This window comes from Haliotis cracherodii, unplaced genomic scaffold (assembly GCF_022045235.1).
Source record: "Haliotis cracherodii isolate W230 unplaced genomic scaffold, xgHalCrac1.p SCAF_5, whole genome shotgun sequence".
Classification (NCBI taxonomy): domain Eukaryota; kingdom Metazoa; phylum Mollusca; class Gastropoda; order Lepetellida; family Haliotidae; genus Haliotis; species Haliotis cracherodii.
Window position 1 is genome coordinate 61973823 of NW_027266308.1, and position 18983 is coordinate 61992805.

At 40.6% G+C, this 18983-nt stretch overlaps 2 protein-coding genes across 3 annotated transcripts in view; one reads left to right on the forward strand and one right to left on the reverse strand.

Annotated features, from left to right (window-relative positions):
• The window catches only part of LOC139442456 (xanthine dehydrogenase/oxidase-like), a 29147-nt gene extending 21911 nt beyond the window's left edge, over positions 1-7236 (forward strand). Inside the window, exons 28-34 of the mRNA XM_071223266.1 lie at positions 398-526; positions 1431-1499; positions 1992-2044; positions 2445-2646; positions 5244-5411; positions 6226-6393; positions 6690-7236. Of these exons, the coding sequence (XP_071079367.1) occupies positions 398-526; positions 1431-1499; positions 1992-2044; positions 2445-2646; positions 5244-5411; positions 6226-6393; positions 6690-6743 (843 nt within the window). The 3' untranslated portion in view covers positions 6744-7236. The remainder of the gene's footprint in view (positions 1-397; positions 527-1430; positions 1500-1991; positions 2045-2444; positions 2647-5243; positions 5412-6225; positions 6394-6689) is intronic.
• Positions 7237-15295: 8059 nt separating this feature from the next.
• The window catches only part of LOC139443127 (tight junction-associated protein 1-like), a 39011-nt gene continuing 35323 nt past the window's right edge, over positions 15296-18983 (reverse strand). For both annotated transcript variants that reach the window (XM_071224075.1, XM_071224074.1), the window contains one exon: positions 15296-18590. In XM_071224075.1, coding sequence (XP_071080176.1) covers positions 18159-18590 — 432 coding nt within the window. In that variant the 3' untranslated portion in view covers positions 15296-18158. The remainder of the gene's footprint in view (positions 18591-18983) is intronic.

Below are 18983 nucleotides of genomic sequence, written 5' to 3' on the forward strand. Positions count from 1 at the left end.
CACCCGTTTCAACCTGGCGAGTTCCATTTCAGACTACGCTTCAAAAATATGTTGACACAGTTCTCGGTTAAAATTTTGAAAACTGAACAAACGAACAGTCCGGAATGTCTAATATATGGTTTAGATTGTATAGCAGTGCTTCCCACGTACTGTGCAACGACTTCCCGTTCAAACGTTCCCTGTTAACGTTTTCGAGGTTACATGATTAGAAAACACATTCCGACTGTCATTTTCATCATCTGGTAAGCACCGCGTTGATTGGTCGGATGAAAGGTCGTTCTGACGTGACCCGTAATGGGATGTTCTCAGATCTTTGTTAAGCGATAGAGAGAACAAAGTTGATCTGATTTTAATGAGATTGACCCAAACGAGGATTGACGGTGTAGTTCTGTCGCAGGTCGCCAGTCGAGAGTTGCGTATATCCCCTTCCTTCATCCACGTTGAGGCCTGCAGCACAGACAAGATCAACAACGCCTCGTTAAGTGCTGGCTCAGCCACTGCAGACATCAATGGAGTCGCGGTGCAGGTATGTGACCAGGTCCTTGCACTGTCTTACTTGATATTTCGAACGAAATACATCGAAATCCACGTCCCGAATCTAAGTGTTTTATATGTATATGAACGTTTACATGATGAAAATAAGGCGATGTAGGTTTTCATGATGAAAATAAGGACGTAGGTTTTCATGATGAAGATTGGGACCTGTACGTGTTTATGACGAAGATAGGGACCTGTACGTGTTCATGACGAATATAGGGACCTGTACGTGTCCATGACGAATATAGGGACCTGTACGTGTTCATGACGAATATAGGGTCCTGTACGTGTTCATGACGAAAATAGGGTCCTGTACGTGTTCATGACGAAAATAGGGACCTGTACGTGTTCATGACGAAAATAGGGACCTGTACGTGTCCATGACGAATATAGGGACCTGTACGTGTTCATGACGAATATAGGGTACTGTACGTGTTCATGACAAAAATAGGGACCTGTACGTGTCCATGACGAAAATAGGGACCTGTACGTGAATGACGAATATAGGGACCTGTACGTGTTCATGACCAGTATGGGGACCTGTACGTGTTCATGACGAAAATAGGGACCTGTACGTGTCCATGACGAATATAGGGACCTGTACGTGTTCATGACGAATATAGGGTACTGTACGTGTTCATGACAAAAATAGGGACCTGTACGTGTTCATGACGAAAATAGGGACCTGTGACAGTACGTGTTCATGACGAAGATAGGGACCTGTACGTGAATGACGAAGATAGGGACCTGTACGTGTTCATGACGAAAATAGGGACATGTACGTGTTCATGATGAATATAGGAACCTGTACGTTTTCATGACGAAGATAAGTGCATGTCTGTTTCCTGATGATGTTTCTGTGATTATGAACAGTGTATTTATATATTTCCTAGGATGCTTGTCACCAACTCTTCAACCGCCTTAAACCATACATGAAACCCAAGGGAACATGGAAGGAGTGGGTATGTCACATTGACATTGTGAATAATTCAGAGTAAACTGAATGTCTTAGAAAGTGGGGGCAATTTCCTGTGAATATAAAAAACTGTCGACACATCATCAAACATTAAAATCATGTCTCTGTTTCGTCGAATAAAATATTGTTCGTTGGAAATATTCAGAAACAAAAACGTTTTTTCTCTGGAAGTAATTAAACATATGCTTATTCTTATAAAGTAAACTACGTTTATAACGAACACGCTTATAACGAACTGGCGGATATAACGAACAGTTCTTTTGGTCCCGGCCATTTGTTGTATATATGCTGTATATATGCATATAACGAACTACGGTTATAACGAACTAAAATTTATGGTCCCTTTGAGTTCGTTATAACCGTAGTTTACTGTAGTTCCACGGGATAGTCCTGGACATAACGCTTCAGGGCCTTTACCTATAGATCGTTCTCATCGTCTATATTTCTCCTGTTTCTAATGTGACCTCTTTACTACCAGGTTAATGCCGCCTACATGGACCGAGTCCAACTGATGGCGACAGGATTCTTCAAGTAACACATGCTTTATCTTTACTGGGTTGCATACCCCTGAATACGTTTACAGTGAAAGCAGGCTATAGACGTGTTATCCAATAATTCATTTCAAAACAATCCTTTAAATTTCCCTCAAGTTAATATCCTATTGCATAATTACTTCTTGTAAGTAGAACTATTATGCGAATGGAGCCTTCAGCTGTGAGTTAAGTGGCCTCTTGCACAAAGCAGTCGCAAAGTCTATGTTAAAGAATGGGAGTTGCAATAGTGCGCAAGCCGACCCAGATAGAGATCAGCAACGCAAATTTTCTCATTTGGTTTTTGTTTGTGCCTAAAAGTGAATTTCGACATAGTAAAAAACCATGATATTGAAACCAAGACATCTGTGTAAGTTATTACATACATTTATATGATAAAGGATGGATGGTCTCCACTACAACGCCACTAGCTACAACAACGTCATGTACAACTACTTCGTGTACGGCGCCGCCTGCTCGGAGGTCGAGATTGACTGTTTGACCGGCGAGCATCACATGATCAGGTCTGACCTTGTTGTGGATGCCGGTGACAGTCTGAACCCGACAGTGGACATCGGTCAGATTGAGGGTGCATTTATTCAGGTTGGTACCTGATTTGTATATTATATAATATCTTAGGTGTGATTTCGGTGACACTCGAAAAAAGGAGTATGCGTGAACGTCTGGAGCACCACAGCACCGTTAATATGTGGCTTTCTTCAGCATTCTCGATTATACAGTGTACTGTTAAAGTACCCTTGACTGATTAGATTGTCTTAGCTTCGTTTGAAAGTGACGTCACCTTCTACATCTCCCTAGTGACTTAATTAGCATAGTATTACACTAGCTACCAAGTTATGCTTGTTTGTTTGTTGTTGTACGCCGCACTCAGCAATATTACATCAATATGACGGCGGTCTATAAGTAATCGAGATCTGGACCAGACAATCCAGTGATTGACATCATGAGCATCGATCCACGCCATTGGGATACGATGACATGCATCAACCATGTCAGCGAGCCTGACCACCCGACCCCGTTAGTCGCCTCTTATGACAAGCATAGTCGCCTTTTATGGCAAGCATGGGTTCCTGAGGACCTATTCTATCCCGGATCTTCACGGGTCACAAAGTTATGCAGTCGAATGGGTTGATGGTATTTATAACAGAATCGGGATAAAAATATTAGTCTCTATGATTAAAGGGGTCCGTTTATATAATAGTAAGGTAAGGACAATGTTCAACTGTTTCATTTGTCCCAAAATACACTTTAGAAATGTTCATATGTCTTCTGTGTTTGTACGAACTATCTTTATCCAGACAGGCAACAACTTGACACCATCTGTAATTGTAAGTGTATTGTATACGTTGTCACTGGTAGTCAACCGTGAAGTTGAACCCTAGGTATACGCTGTCAGTGGTTGTCAACCGAGAAGTTGAACCCTAGGTGTACGTTGTCAGTGGTTGTCAAACATGAAGTTCAACCCTAGATATACGTTGTCAGTGGTTGTCAACCGTGAAGTTGAACCCTAGGTGTACGTTGTCAGTGGTTGTCAACCGCGAAGTTGAACCCTAGGTGTACGTTGTCAGTGGTTGTCAACCGTGAAGTAGAACCCTAGGTAAACGTTGTCAGTGGTTGTCAACCGTGAAGTTGAACCCTAGGTATACGTTGTTAGTGGTTGTCAACCGTGAAGTTGAACCCTAGGTAAACGTTGTCAGTGGTTGTCAACCGTGAAGTTGAACCCTAGGTGTACGTTGTCAGTGGTTGTCAACCGTGAAGTTGAACACTAGGTGTACGTTGTCAGTGGTTGTCAACCGCGAAGTTGAACCCTAGGTAAACGTTGTCAGTGGTTGTCAACCGTGAAGTAGAACCCTAGGTGTACGTTGTCAGTGGTTGTCAACCGTGAAGTTGAACCCTAGGTAAACGTTGTCAGTGGTTGTCAACCGTGAAGTTCAACCCTAGGTAAACGTTGTCAGTGGTTGTCAACAGTGAAGTAGAACCCTAGGTGTACGTTGTCAGTGGTTGTCATTCGTGAAGTTGAACCCTAGGTAAACGTTGTCAGTGGTTGTCAACCGTGAAGTTCAACCCTAGGTAAACGTTGTCAGTGGTTGTCAACCGTGAAGTAGAACCCTAGGTAAACGTTGTCAGTGGTTGTCAACCGTGAAGTAGAACTCTAGGTAAACGTTGTCAGTGGTTGTCAATCGTGAAGTTGAACCCTAGGTAAACGTTGTCAGTGGTTGTCAACCGCGAAGTTGAACCCTAGGTGTACGTTGTCAGTGGTTGTCAACCGTGAAGTAGAACCCTAGGTAAACGTTGTCAGTGGTTGTCAACCGTGAAGTTGAACCCTAGGTATACGTTGTTAGTGGTTGTCAACCGTGAAGTTGAACCCTAGGTAAACGTTGTCAGTGGTTGTCAACCGTGAAGTTGAACCCTAGGTGTACGTTGTCAGTGGTTGTCAACCGTGAAGTTGAACACTAGGTGTACGTTGTCAGTGGTTGTCAACCGCGAAGTTGAACCCTAGGTAAACGTTGTCAGTGGTTGTCAACCGTGAAGTAGAACCCTAGGTGTACGTTGTCAGTGGTTGTCAACCGTGAAGTTGAACCCTAGGTAAACGTTGTCAGTGGTTGTCAACCGTGAAGTTCAACCCTAGGTAAACGTTGTCAGTGGTTGTCAACAGTGAAGTAGAACCCTAGGTGTACGTTGTCAGTGGTTGTCAACCGTGAAGTTGAACCCTAGGTAAACGTTGTCAGTGGTTGTCAACCGTGAAGTTCAACCCTAGGTAAACGTTGTCAGTGGTTGTCAACCGTGAAGTAGAACCCTAGGTAAACGTTGTCAGTGGTTGTCAACCGTGAAGTAGAACTCTAGGTAAAAGTTGTCAGTGGTTGTCAATCGTGAAGTTGAACCCTAGGTAAACGTTGTCAGTGGTTATCAACCGCGAAGTTGAACCCTAGGTAAACGTTGTCAGTGGTTGTCAACCGCGAAGTTGAACCCTAGGTATACGTTGTTAGTGGTTGTCAACCGCGAAGTTGAACCCTAGGTAAACGTTGTCAGTGGTTGTCAACAGTGAAGTTGAACCCTAGGTGTACGTTGTCAGTGGTTGTCAACCATGAAGTAGACACACACAACCCTCTGAGCGTTTTGAGTCTGTGGTACAGGATATAGACAACTTGCTACAGGCACTCTATACGTATATCCAACAGGGCTACGGTCTCTACGTCCTCGAGGACTACCAGGTCAGCCCCGACGGGGTGCTGCTCACCCAGGGGCCCGGCACCTACAAGATACCTTCCATCGGTAACATACCCTCTCAGATGAACGTGCAACTGCTCAGAGACAGCCACAATAAATATGCCATATATGGCTCCAAGGTTAGTAGAAGAATTTTATTATCTTCCGAACTTATACACGAGAAAAATAAATCTAACAATTGGCCAAATGATTTCTGTTGACTTTCTGTTATATATAACAATCTAAACGAGAATATGTGTCTGTCTTCGTGTGTATGCTCTATATTAAATTGTATAGCTAAAATGAATAGAATTATCATAAAACCGCCTGCATGTTATCAGAAATGAGCTGGCCACTGTAACTTGATAATGCCCTCATATTGCTTGACGGCGGGCCAATATCACGCCCGTTGTTAGGTGACGTCATCTTGTTTGTTCTATGATGTTTCCATATTTGTAAAAGTGGATCAGTTACTTTCGTTGTGTGTTGATTGCAGTAAATGTTTCAAAAGCGACACTGTTGTTTATATTTATTCTATAACAAATTCCCTCGGTCAATTAATGGAAGACCTCGGGCTTCTGCAAATGATAAGGCCCTGAAAAATTACGTTATGTTCAATAGTATCGAGATTGATGCCAGCTGCTTTATCGGAAAAAAGAGAACTGGCGTCATGGAAGGGAACACGTTTAAGGAATAATTGAATTAATAAATTCGAATAAGTTCGAACATCAGAATCGCGATGCGAACCAGCACCCTACCCGTGCTGATTCGTTTCACAGAACTGATAAACGTGTGTGTCATATGACCCTGACCCCTTACCGTCATATTCAAAGCGGCGTTAAACCCAGTTCATTCTCTTCTTGAATGACATCTGTTCCCCTTAGGAAATGTGCTTCAAGGAACATTGATGGCTGTTTTCTTGTATATCTGTATCGTGTGCTTGTTGTATTACAGGGTGTTGGAGAGGCGTCATATGGCCTCGCTCTCTCCGTGTTCTTCGCCATTGCTGACGCCGTCAAATCATCCAGGGCAGATGCAGGCTGCCCAGACCGGTTCCAACTGGACTGTCCGGCTACTCCAGAAACAGTCAGAATGGCTTGTCAGGACCAGTTTACCAAAAAGGTTGATTCCCTGTATTCTTTCTAAAAATACCTGCAGTATAACCACGTTTCAACTTGTGGTCTGCCTTCATGATAAACGTAGAAATCCATTGTCATGGTTTCATTCGTTCATGTTAGTCGTTTCATGACTTTACTCCAGTAACCGGAAGACTTTTTGGTATTTTTTTAACCTCAAAAAAGCAACTTAAATGTTTTGTGACCGCATGGGTGTAAAGATTAACAGGTGTGTTTCCCTGCAGTTAACCGTATTCATAATGACCATGCTATTTTATATCCCATATGCTATATATGTTTTAGGTAAAACCCACACCAGAGGGAGACTTCAAGCCATGGACCGTACGATTGTCTTAGGCATCCTTGGGGTCCATCGTTTTCATGTTCAATTCATAAAAGGATTGCCCACAATGACGTTCTGTAACCAGGAAGAAGAGACGTGACAGCTTAATTTACGCTTATACTGGCACGAAAGGTAGAGCTGGATGTACAGCTGCTGAGAAGTGTCTTTTTGTTGCTTTGTTACCTGATATATAATTGTTTTGGTTTCTACACAAGAGTTCTTAGAAAATATATCATGGCTACAGAATCTTTCTCAATATGTTATGACTGATGTACATTGACGAAGTTGAGGGTCAGTTAAGTCAAATCCTTTTTCCGTTATTACTTTTAACTGAGAATATCTAAATGTCAAACAGAGCTTCAAGATTGATAAGATTTCCCCCCATAACACTGCGTTCGCGTCAATATATCGCAAATATATCATGCCTACAGAATCTTTCTCAATATGCTATGATCCACGCGATTGGGATAGTATTACACGCATCAACTAAGTCAGCGAGCCTGACCCAATCCCGTTAGTCGCCTCTTACAAGCATAGTCGCCTTTTACGGCAAGAATTGGTTGCTGAAGACCTATTCTACCCCGGATCTTATATCTATGAAAGTAGGTTGGACGTTGCACGGCATGTGTATGCACAGCTTCAATACAAGCATGGGTTGCTGAAGACCATTTTCATCCGGATCTTCAATCGTTTTGAACAACAACTTGTGGATGACAACAATCTGTTGTGAACATCAATATTACAGAGCAAAAAATAAAATTATGATAAAGTTTAATATAAATTTGACAAACGATTTAATTTCAAAGCATGTCATAGGTATTGTTTCACATATCTTTTATATAGCATTATGTTTATGTACATAACCCTGGATATTTAGACGGTTCAATGGCTCAAGCAACAATTCTCCCGATGAAGAACATGCACGTGTCAAACAGGGCTGGAAGGTTAATAACCTTTCACAATACTAAACTGGACTATTAAATATAACTGATATTTGACTTGGAACTGTTAAGATGCAATTAATATATGCCATATCAATTACAACAAATTGTTGTGAACTGCAAGTTGTTAAATGAATAAAAGGTAATCTGTTCTGATCAGCATGATCTCTGAATGTCGCTCTCACAGTAGCGACTCAGTGTATGTGTAATTACTTATGTGGCAGAAGCACGGTCTTTGTGATCATGAACATGTCCAGAAGGATTAACAAAGTGTTAAACCAACGTCTGTATCAGGAATATTACATGCATATTACTGGAAATATATCCATGTTGACAGTATACATGTTTTCAGTTACTTTATTGTATTTGGGAACAGTGTGTTTTGTTTGTTTGTGATATGTCTTCTTACCAACGTGGGGCGGTCGGGTAGCCCAGTGGTTAAAGCGTTCGCTCGTCACGCCGAAGACCCGGGTTCCATTCCCGACATGTCTACAATGTGTGAAGCCCATTTCTGGTGTCCCCCGCCGTGATATTGCTGGAATATTGCTAAAAGCGGCGTAAAACCATACTCACTCACTCTTACCAACGTAGACTTATTGCCATGTTCGGGTGTAATAATTTCAGACTTGCTGCGTCACAACAACATCCCATATAATGAACGTGTCTGCAATTTCTGTTTTTCGAAGGGACATAACCATGTTGAAGATGAATTCCATGTTCTTATGATTTGTGACCAGTATTCCAGAGCAAGAAGAAACTCTTTTCCCAAGCGTCTCGTTACCCCTCCCGCCATTGATAATTTCATAAAACTGTCAGCTGAAAACGAACAAATTATAAAAAGCTTAGGTAAATTTCTCTTCCAAGTCGAACGGAAACACAGTGTTGAACGGTAAATCATTATTAAATCTACTCAGCATGCAAATATATATATACAGTATATTTCCATTGTATTATGGGCCGATGGCCTGAAGTACCGAATACATTTGTCTGTCTGTCTGTCTGTCTGTCTGTTTGTTTGTTGTTTAACGCCGCACACAACAATAGTCCAGCTATATGACGGCGATCTGTCAATAATCGTGTCTGGACCAGACAATCCAGTGATTGACATCATGAGCATCAATCCACGCAATTGGAAAGTGATGACATGCATCAACCATGTCAGTGATCGCGTTTGTCGCTTCTTACGACAAGCATGGGTTCCTGAAGATCTATTCTACCCTGGATCTTTACGGGTCGTAGAAGTGTGTAAAATGTAATGTTCACTAAAGAATTAAAACACTTTCATAACGTTCCCGACTTCCCGTAGTATGTCCTATGTCATGTTGACATCATGGTACCTTGTAAGTCAGGCAGTGAAGCTACACACAAGTGTGTATGAGAACACCTTAACCTCAGCTTTCACCACCGACAATCTATGGACAATTACAGTATCTGCCTCAAAGCAAAAAATATAACAGGTCAGACGCCATGCCTAATATGTCTGAAACATGCACGTGGAGGTGAGGGGAAATTGGGTTTAACGCCACGTTGAAGATTATTGCACTTATGTAGCGGCGTGTGTGTGTGCGTGCGTGTACAGGTCCGGACTACTCCCGAGTTTGTAATGCTCGCCCACTGTAATACCATGCCACATTTTAACATAACTGTTAACTGTTGGTCGATACCAGGCCGATCTTTCTTTGACGCTAATATAACGCAATACAAAAGACTGGCAGATCAGTGGTTCTGGAACCATTGGTCTATACCAGGCCGATCTTTCTTTGACGCTAATATAACGCAATACAAAAGACTGTCAGATCAGTGGTTCTGGAACCATTGGTCTATACCAGGCCGATCTTTCTTTGACGCTAATATAACGCAATACAAATGACTGGCATATCACTGGTTCCAGAACTGTTGATCTATACCAGGCCGATCTTTCTTTGATGGTAGTATAACGCAATACAAATGACTGGCAGATCAGTGGTTCCAGAACTTGTTCTATACAAGGCCGATCTTTCTTTGACGCTAATATAACGCAATACAAATGACTGGCAGATCAGTGTATTGGTCTGCCTCTTTTGTGGAGGTTTTGCAAGAAAAATATGGGCTGGCTTTTTTCCACCAAGACAGAGTTCATACCAAAATCCCGAATGCAGTAACAACCTGAGGTGACTATATGCTTGATATATGTGATCTTGATGAAAGCGTCTGTAAATCATAAAGATCTTCGCTTCAGCATGGCAGTCTGTGTCATCAAACAAATAAAAGGGAAGGTGCTTTCCATGATCATAAGAAATATCTGCTAAAAGAACAGTCCATTGTACGACTATTGCCATATCATAAGCATGTGTTTATGCGAATCACTATGAAATAGTGTCGATACCAGATGTTCGAGAAAAGCTAAGCATATCCTGCACCCATAACAAACACTTGCAAATGCAAGTCAACAATAAGAAATATTATATTTAGGCTTAGTTCCTACAGCAGAATTTTGGTCATCTGGGACCTTGTTGGATCTGCCTTCTGGAACAGATTTGTGTCAATAAGGATTTAGCGCTTGGCACGACTTCTCATGCAGATTTTTGTCATCAAGAATTGAGCTGGAATGCAGAGCTGTAGATTTGTGTCAGTAAGCTTTCGGCTTTGCCTAACTTCTCGTGTAGATTTGGGTCAATAAGGATTCGGCTTTGCCTAACTTCTCGTGTAGATTTGTGTCAATAAGGATTCAGCTTTGCCTAACTTCTCGTGTAGATTTGTGTCAATAAGGATTCAGCTTTGCCTAACTTCTCATGTAGATTTGTGTCAATAAGGATTCAGCTTTGCCTAACTTCTCATGTAGATTTGTGTCATCAAGGATTCAGCTTTCCCTAACTTCTCATGTAGATTTGTGTCAATAAGGATTCAGATTGGCCAGACTTATGATGTAGATTTGTCATCAAGGATTTAGATGGATCCAACTTCTGATCAAGATCTGTGTCATCAAGGATTTAGCTTGGCTAGGCTTATGATGTAGATTTGTCATCAAGGATTTAGCTGGATCCAACTTCTGATCAAGATATGTGTCATCAAGGATTTAGCTTGGCCAGACTTATGATGTAGATTTGTCATCAAGGATTTAGCTTGGCCAGACTTCTGATCAAGATCTGTGTCATCAAGGATTTAGCTTGGCCAGACTTATGATGTAGATTTGTCATCAAGGATTTAGCTTGGCCAGACTTCTGATCAAGATCTGTGTCATCAAGGATTTAGCTTGGCCAGACTTATGATGTAGATTTGTCATCAAGGATTTAGCTGGATTCAACTTCTGATCAAGATCTGTGTCATCAAGGATTTAGCTTGGCCAGACTTATGATGTAGATTTGTCATCAAGGATTTAGCTTGGCCAGACTTCTGATCAAGATCTGTGTCATCAAGGATTTGGCTTGGCCAGACTTATGATGTAGATTTGTCATCAAGGATTTAGATGGATCCAACTTCTGATCAAGATCTGTGTCATCAAGGATTTAGCTTGGCCAGACTTATGATGTAGATTTGTCATCAAGGATTTAGCTTGGCCAGACTTATGATGTAGATTTGTCATCAAGGACTTTGCTTGGCCACTGATGGTCAGTGCTACTCATCACAGTTAGTTAGTCCAGCAGAATGTATGTCGTCACGCTATAGCTGGACCTGACTTCCGATGCACAATTTATGTCAACAAATTTTGGTTTTGGTTGGTTGTTTTACACCGCACACAGCACTTTACATCATGAACACCGATCCACAAAATTGGAATGACATGCATCAACTAAGTCAATGAGCCTGACCACGCGATCCCGTTAGTCGCCTTTTACGACAAGCATAGTCATCTTTTACGGCAAGCATGGGTTGCTGAAGACCTATTCTACCCCATGTCAACAAGCAATGGACCTGTTTCAAGCAGTATTGGAACATGTCATGACAAAACAAGTACACATATGTTTTGAGAATGTTTTTAATGGATGTTGAGAATGTGAAAGTGGCACCCCTGATGCAGTGAATACTGACAAGATATTTACATCATGTGTCCCAACTTTGTGTGGTTAAACAGGAGATTCTTCAACCTCCTTCACAGAAATAAATAACTGTATAGTAAACACCAAGTGTAAATAGTCATTATGCAGTCAATACGATGCAATACTGTAGCTAAGTGTTAAGAGGAGGACTCTGGTATATATGTCCTGCTTGGACAGCACTCCCTCATCCCATTTCATTCGGTGCTGGTTATCAAACGTGGGTAGCATAAATATGTACCCCAGATACCTTTCTGCTATTGATATGTACTCTAACCAAAATTGGAATACATATATGTACCCTAGTTACGGAACTGGGTGCAGAACTGGTTCCAGTTTATGGAATGGACATGTCCACTTGTTCTAAGCATATGAAGAAGGTTACCTGAGGTACATATAAGTACTGCCTTGTTCAACAACAAAAACCCTTCAGTATAAACCATTTGTCACCACTCACCCCTTTCTGTAACCTGCAGGAAGACTCGTCCCCCTATCGATGAATGTTATGTGCGAAAATACAACAAACCAATCAGAATGTGCGTATGATTTCAAATTCTTCGTCAAAGAATCCCTCAGAAATAATTTTTGATTTTACATGACTTGCATCTAAAAATATACCTAAGACACAGTTAAATGTGTTCAATCATACTGTATAATTCCAATGTGCTTTAAATTGCATCTGAAATATACGAGTTGACAATTGTTTTAGGTATGCCTGTTGGCACTAAGACGGAACCCGGTCATAAAAATGGCCACGAGAGGGGCACGAGTCTATTCGGCTTGTCCCTGAATAACACGCGTTGGTCACAAATGAGCATAAGCAAGGCTTGCAGCTCAAATGGAAGCAAACTCATACTCATGGAACATCTTAATCTCGGTAGCCAGCCTTTCTTTCAATAGACAGATCATTTTCACAACTCACAAAGGAGTTGAGAGTTAAAGAAAAGACTTGAGTTATTTACAACATGCCCTGTTTGAGAAGTGAATGACGTATGACATACATATTGAGAGGCTTACATCCCAGTTACTGGAAGCAATAGCCAGTGGTGACATTAGATGTATCACACATATGGACATCATGGAGTATGTTGTCATGCCCACTTAAATAGGGGATGCCCAGGTGTTTCTTTCTTAAAATGGCTTGACTTAAGGCAGATTGAATAGACCACAGATGTAACAAAATGGTATGCTTCAGATGAGATTATGAATAAGATTTCTTTCGCTTAATAGATGATACACAAACGAAATAGTAACAAACCTCTTTCAATGGAACACTAAATTACAACTACTTTTTTAATCTAATAATATTGCAAAAGTAGTTTGGTTTGAAATATCAAAACACTTAATGACCAGATGATATCAGTCTAAAGCATAGAAATTCACTATGCAGAGTGATGCCCCTTTTCCATGCCTGGATCAACTGATCAAAGGTCCAATTTTGAGATTTGAACAAATGAGCAGCAAATCCTGGCATGGCTGACGGACACAACCATGGTTTTCTTCTGACAATAGTAAGTGAGTGAGCCTGTCAGCTTAATGTGGGAGGAAAGCCCGAAGTGATGCAGGTCTCAGAAGTGTACCACTTCGGTGAAACCCACGAGCATGGGTATGGTGCTGACAAACCTAGAAACCTAATCGGGGCAAACCGGGATTCGAACCCACAATCATAGGTTTCTGGCGTGCCCAAGGGATGCAACTCTGCACAGCGAATCCCGGCACCTTAGACGACTGGGCCACCCGTGCCCCCTCTTCTGATAATAACAATTTCTGTTATCTAATGAATACACTCTGGAGACAGTCACTCTAATCATTCTGGACTAAAACAGCTGGAATGGTTGTGAATAAGAACAGTTAAACATTCATTCAGTTGACTTCTCATTGTTAGAACAAACATACTCTACCATGCATATTACAATTCTAATGTCCTTGAGATCCTAACCAATGGCTACGTACAAACACTAAACCTATATTGCTGCAATTTAATAGTACCATTCTGTCATAGTGGCAGTCCTACATACACATGCCATTTTCATATTGGTCAAATTCATATTCACAATATACAAACATGAAGTATTTCAAACCCACAATATATAAACACACCCAAAACAACTTAAAAAATAAATACAAACGTTCTTCAAACTGAAATACCATCTTGCTCACACCAAGCATAGAAGGCAACTGTTGCCATGGTCACGTTAAGAAGAGCTGGTAAGTATAGCATTGAGTTGCCCTGATTTGGGGCTTAAAAAATAAAAGAATTAGTTCTCAGGCAATGGCTTTTGAAAATGTAGTGCGGGAGGGTGATGTTTTTGAGGTTTTTTTTGGTTCTTCAAACTAGTGTGTAATCAAATAAACAGTTGTGTACAATCAAGCTGGGAAAAGGCCTCCCTACATAAATGTATTCCTTGAGTAAAATACTGGAATACAGTTTTTGACTACCATTGGACTTGTAATATTTAAGGATTTTTATTTTTTTTAAATTTAAAAGGGAAATAAAAACAAAATGTAAGGCAAACTTTAGGATGATGTGGGCGGTGCCTGAGAACCAAGACTATTAATTTTTTAGCCTAACAGAAGAATAAGTAACAGTGGTAATAAACTCATCTGATAAAATAAATACTTAAGTGTCATCACCACGGTCCCGGAGACAGGCTGCATGACTGGAAGACTGAAGCTGTTTCATGACAAGCAGGATATAGTGAGACACACTGATACAAGCACTCATAAAATCATTATCAAAGTTTCTTTTGTTTGTCGTTTAACGCCGCACTCAGCAATATTCCAGCTATATGACAGTGGTCTGTAAACAATCGAGTCGGAACCAAAGAATCCAGTGAATGACATCCTGAGCATTGATCCACGTAACTGGGATATGATTACATGCATCAACCAAGTCAGCATCCTGAACGCCCGATCCCGAACACCCAAACTTTTCACATAACTATGGATAATCTGTCATGGCATGACAGGTTAACTATAGTCATATGAAAACATTGGGGTTTTTTTAATTCCTTTTGAGTACCCGGTAGTAAAAATGTTAAAATAGTTGATCACAAACACCACGCATCAAGAACATAATCTTTTACATCCTCTTGACAAAACAGTAATCATAACAATCATACAAGATACAACATTTAAGTATTTTCTACCAAAGGAAATTTTTCAGAAAATTGTTGTAATGGTCTATAGCTCTCTGTACCCACTGGCCTGAAGCCCCAGTCAAGTTAACATTCAGCGTTGGGATGTCTGCTAGGTTGTATTTTTTTAAAACATCTGACATATTGATAGAGCTTTCATTGTTTGGAAAATAAAAGTTTCAGCATGTCCTGTGCTATATTTCCGAAAAAGTGCCAAACCCTGTGTATCGATTTCCTTGAATTTCTCCAATATAGTGACATTCCACTGCCAAAATGAAATTCTGGCATGAGTATTAAGTATGACAGCATAAATAACCACAATATTCACTTAATATTCACTCTTTCCAGTGCCATGAAGTTATCTGTCCTACAATGGAAATTCTTCATCTAGTTGTTAGATACAAACAGACAAACTGACTTGGTCAGACAGCAGAAGCATTCAGAACCAGACTAGCAGACATCCCATCAAGTGGGAAGGTCAGTTAAGAGAGTATACAGTGTGTTGTTACACTGCTGTAAGGAGAGCGGCAGGCTTTAGGCACAGGAAGATACCCCAGAAGTGTGCATGTGTCAAATATCTCAGGTGATAGAGAGGATTCAGAGTTCAAGACTAGATGGATAGTTTAGTAAAATACACAAAATAAAATAAATCACCATTTCCAAATTAATTTTGAACTGATTGAAAACTTCAAAAACAACCAATCATATATTAACTCTCTGCGTAATTAGTAATTACCCAATTGGTCTATCATGCAGACACCCAAAACAAATATAGCCAATAAAGCCCATGCAAGTCTATACTATTTGGCAAGTCTGGATTACGTCAGGCTGAAAATGAAGAAAGTCTCTTGGCTCCTTTTGATTATATCATATAACTATTAATTTACAACTGGTTTTTTTTGCAAAACATATTCTAGATGAGACTAGATGTTAGTCTATTTCCCAATGTATCCTCTCTCTTTTTTAAGTAGAATAACTGTATTTCCTTATAGATCTATATTTACTGGAACAATGCAGGCATCACATATACATGAGCTCTACTGCAGTGAATAATGCATAAGAAAGTGACTTGGTTATTGTTAAAAAGAACTGAACATCATGATCACTGTTGTGCATTTGTGTTACAGAAACATACAAATTAGAAATCATTTCACATAGAATATTAAGCAGAATTTTTTTAGAGTATGAAATATTATATAATGTTAAGATTTAACATCGCATCTGCAATATTTCAGCCATATAGATACAAGAGATACAATAGAAACTATCAATACCTTATGCGAATGATAAGAACAGCGGCTACAAAACTTATCTGGGATTTGAGTGAGTGTGGTTTTACGCCGCTTTTAGCAATATTTCAGCAATATCACGGCAGGGGACAGCAGAAATCGGCTTCACACATTGTACCCATGACTTCGGCGTGATGCGCGACTGCTTTAACCACCAGGCTCCCCAACCGCCCATCTGGGATTTGAAGAAGAGTATGTTCCACAGTCTAGTGTCTACTTCCAGTCTAGGTCTAGGTGTGGTCGTGTAATCTGTGTATTTAGGGTAAACATGAGTGAGTAAGTGAGTGAGTTGGGTTTAACGCCGCCTTTAACAGTATACCAGTTATATCACGGCGTGTCAGCCCGATGTGGGAGGAAAGCCCGAAGTGACGCAGGTCTCAGACGTTTACCACTTCGGTGAAACCCACGAGCATGGGTATGGTGCTGACAAACCTAGAAACCTAATCGGGGCAAACCTGGATTCGAACCCACAATCATAGGTTTCTGGCGTGCCCAAGGGACGAAACTCTGCACAGTGAATCGCAGCGCCTTAGACGACTGGCCACCTGTGCCCCCAGGGTAAACATGAACTCCTGCACTTATATACATCATAAAATTAGAGTCAGCAGACAAAGTCAGTTTGGACCTGAATCAACCTCGCTCCGACTGGCACTGGCTAGAGCAATCACATAAAACATTCTCAAGGTACAAGGAGATAGATGGGTTTATTATGTTTTCTAATAGGTTCCCGATATACCTATTTATAGAACAATACCTGTTCCACCCAAGTCAGTTATTTGGAGGTAGCAAATATGTGAAACAAGATTCAGAAAAGCTGCCAATTAAAGGCAAGACCAATGATAGAGCTCAGACTGGACACAAGATACCAATGTAAACAATCAAATTTCTAAAATAAATAATAATTCCATCGTTCACTATTTTCTAGAAGATTCAATCACAATCACTTGTTAATGAATTATTCTGGTTGAACAATACTGTCCTAATGATCCAGGTATTAAAATTGCCATCTCAGTGATTTAGTACAAGGTGTGTACTACATAGCACACAATTTCGTAAATTTCTAGCTGATTTCTTATAATTAAATCTAAACACTAAATATTTTTAAAAAAATTTCAATTAAAAGGGCAAAACAATTGGTAACAAACATGACGCCGAAAATAAATTACATTTAGGAAATATGGATGTCATTTAAATCTATTAAAATAACAACCCTAATAGCAGCCACGGACACATTCAGCAAATCAAGGTGAGCTGACAATTCCCAACCCACCTTAGGCTAAAAAAATAATAGTCTTGGCTCTCAGACACGTTTCATCACAAAGTCCGCCGCACGTCATTTTTTTCCATTTTCCCCAAAAATTTATAAACCTAATAAAACAATGTCATCCAATGTAGCACATAGTTACTTCCCTTTACATGTGCACTACTTTATGGCGCATCTCGTGTTATAGTCATGGCGGCTTGTTTTAATATATAGTGAGGCCCCTTCCAAAGGTTGATGATACACAGCTGTATATTTGGTTACATACCAATTTTAACAAGCAAACAAAAAACAGTGCCCATCTGCACTACACTTTGAAAAGTATTGCCTGACAACCAATTCTTTTATTTTTTTAAACCTTAGAACAACATTCAACTCAGCAACAAGACAATATGCCTGCACTAGTTTTTAAAGAGTTATTTACCATGTTAGCCAAATGTTGTAGCAAAAATATTTACAGTCGTCAGTCACTATATTGGTACAATGGTAGTTGTGCCTGTCTCTAGGATCCATAAGACCTTACACAATGCTGCATACGAAGTGGCCTGAAACTCATATATCCAAGGCATAAATTGTGAATATTTAGATTGCAAAACTGTATCAAATTCTGTGCAAACCTGAATATGTTCCAATCGGAACCCTGGTGGACTCTACGCATCATACATCATCATACAGGAAAGTTTGGAAATGCAATTATGCTAAAAACACTCAGTCACACATGAAGTCTGACTACAGTTGTCGGCGACTTCACCATGAAGGCATATCACACAGTGACACAACAGTTCGTATCAGATCTCTGTCTCCGTAGAATTGTGTCTGGGTCTACCACTACCATTACTACTCGTACTTCCTGTCCGATGCACCCTCATCGGCAAACTGTTCCGTTCAAGGTCACGCAGGCCCGTCGCCTGGACCTGTTTGTCAATCAACACAACGTCCCGTTTACACTTCAAACAGATGTAAGTCCTCTGAGGTTTCCGCCTGGGTTCGGGTTGGGTTAGCACTTTGGCTATGAGGGACATTGGCACTGCTTCTGTGGGGGACACGTTCCCCATGTTGGTGTCGGCGTCGGTGTTGTTGACGGAGTAGACCATGGCACATGGTGGGAAAGTCTGCATCGGCACTCGGATCAACTTGGACTCCTTGACACTGTTCTCCATGTTGAGAATCTGTTCTCTGGTCATGTGTTTTTTCACCCTGTCTTGCAAGTCCATTGGAAGCTGCAGCAGAGTGTGGCAATTTGAATATTGAGATGGAGGAGATCTAAACGTTTTACAAATGCTCACTAGATATGATGACTGACTCTATACTAATTCCAGAAACCTGCCAATCAAAGGCAGAACTTACAAATGCTCACTAGATAAGATGACTGACTTGATACTAATTCCGGTATGCTAGTTTACATCTTCCCGAGGCAAGAGTGTCCACTACCTTTTTATCAAAGTCTTGTTTCCACCCTTGCACACCAAGCCTACTTTCCTGTGCTAAATATGACTGGAGTATCGCACATATCAATAGTCCAATCGGATTACGTTTCATAAAATCAAACATCCACGATTGCTACACCTTCTATAAAAGTGATTTACCGCTGCCTGTCATTGTTGACATGAATA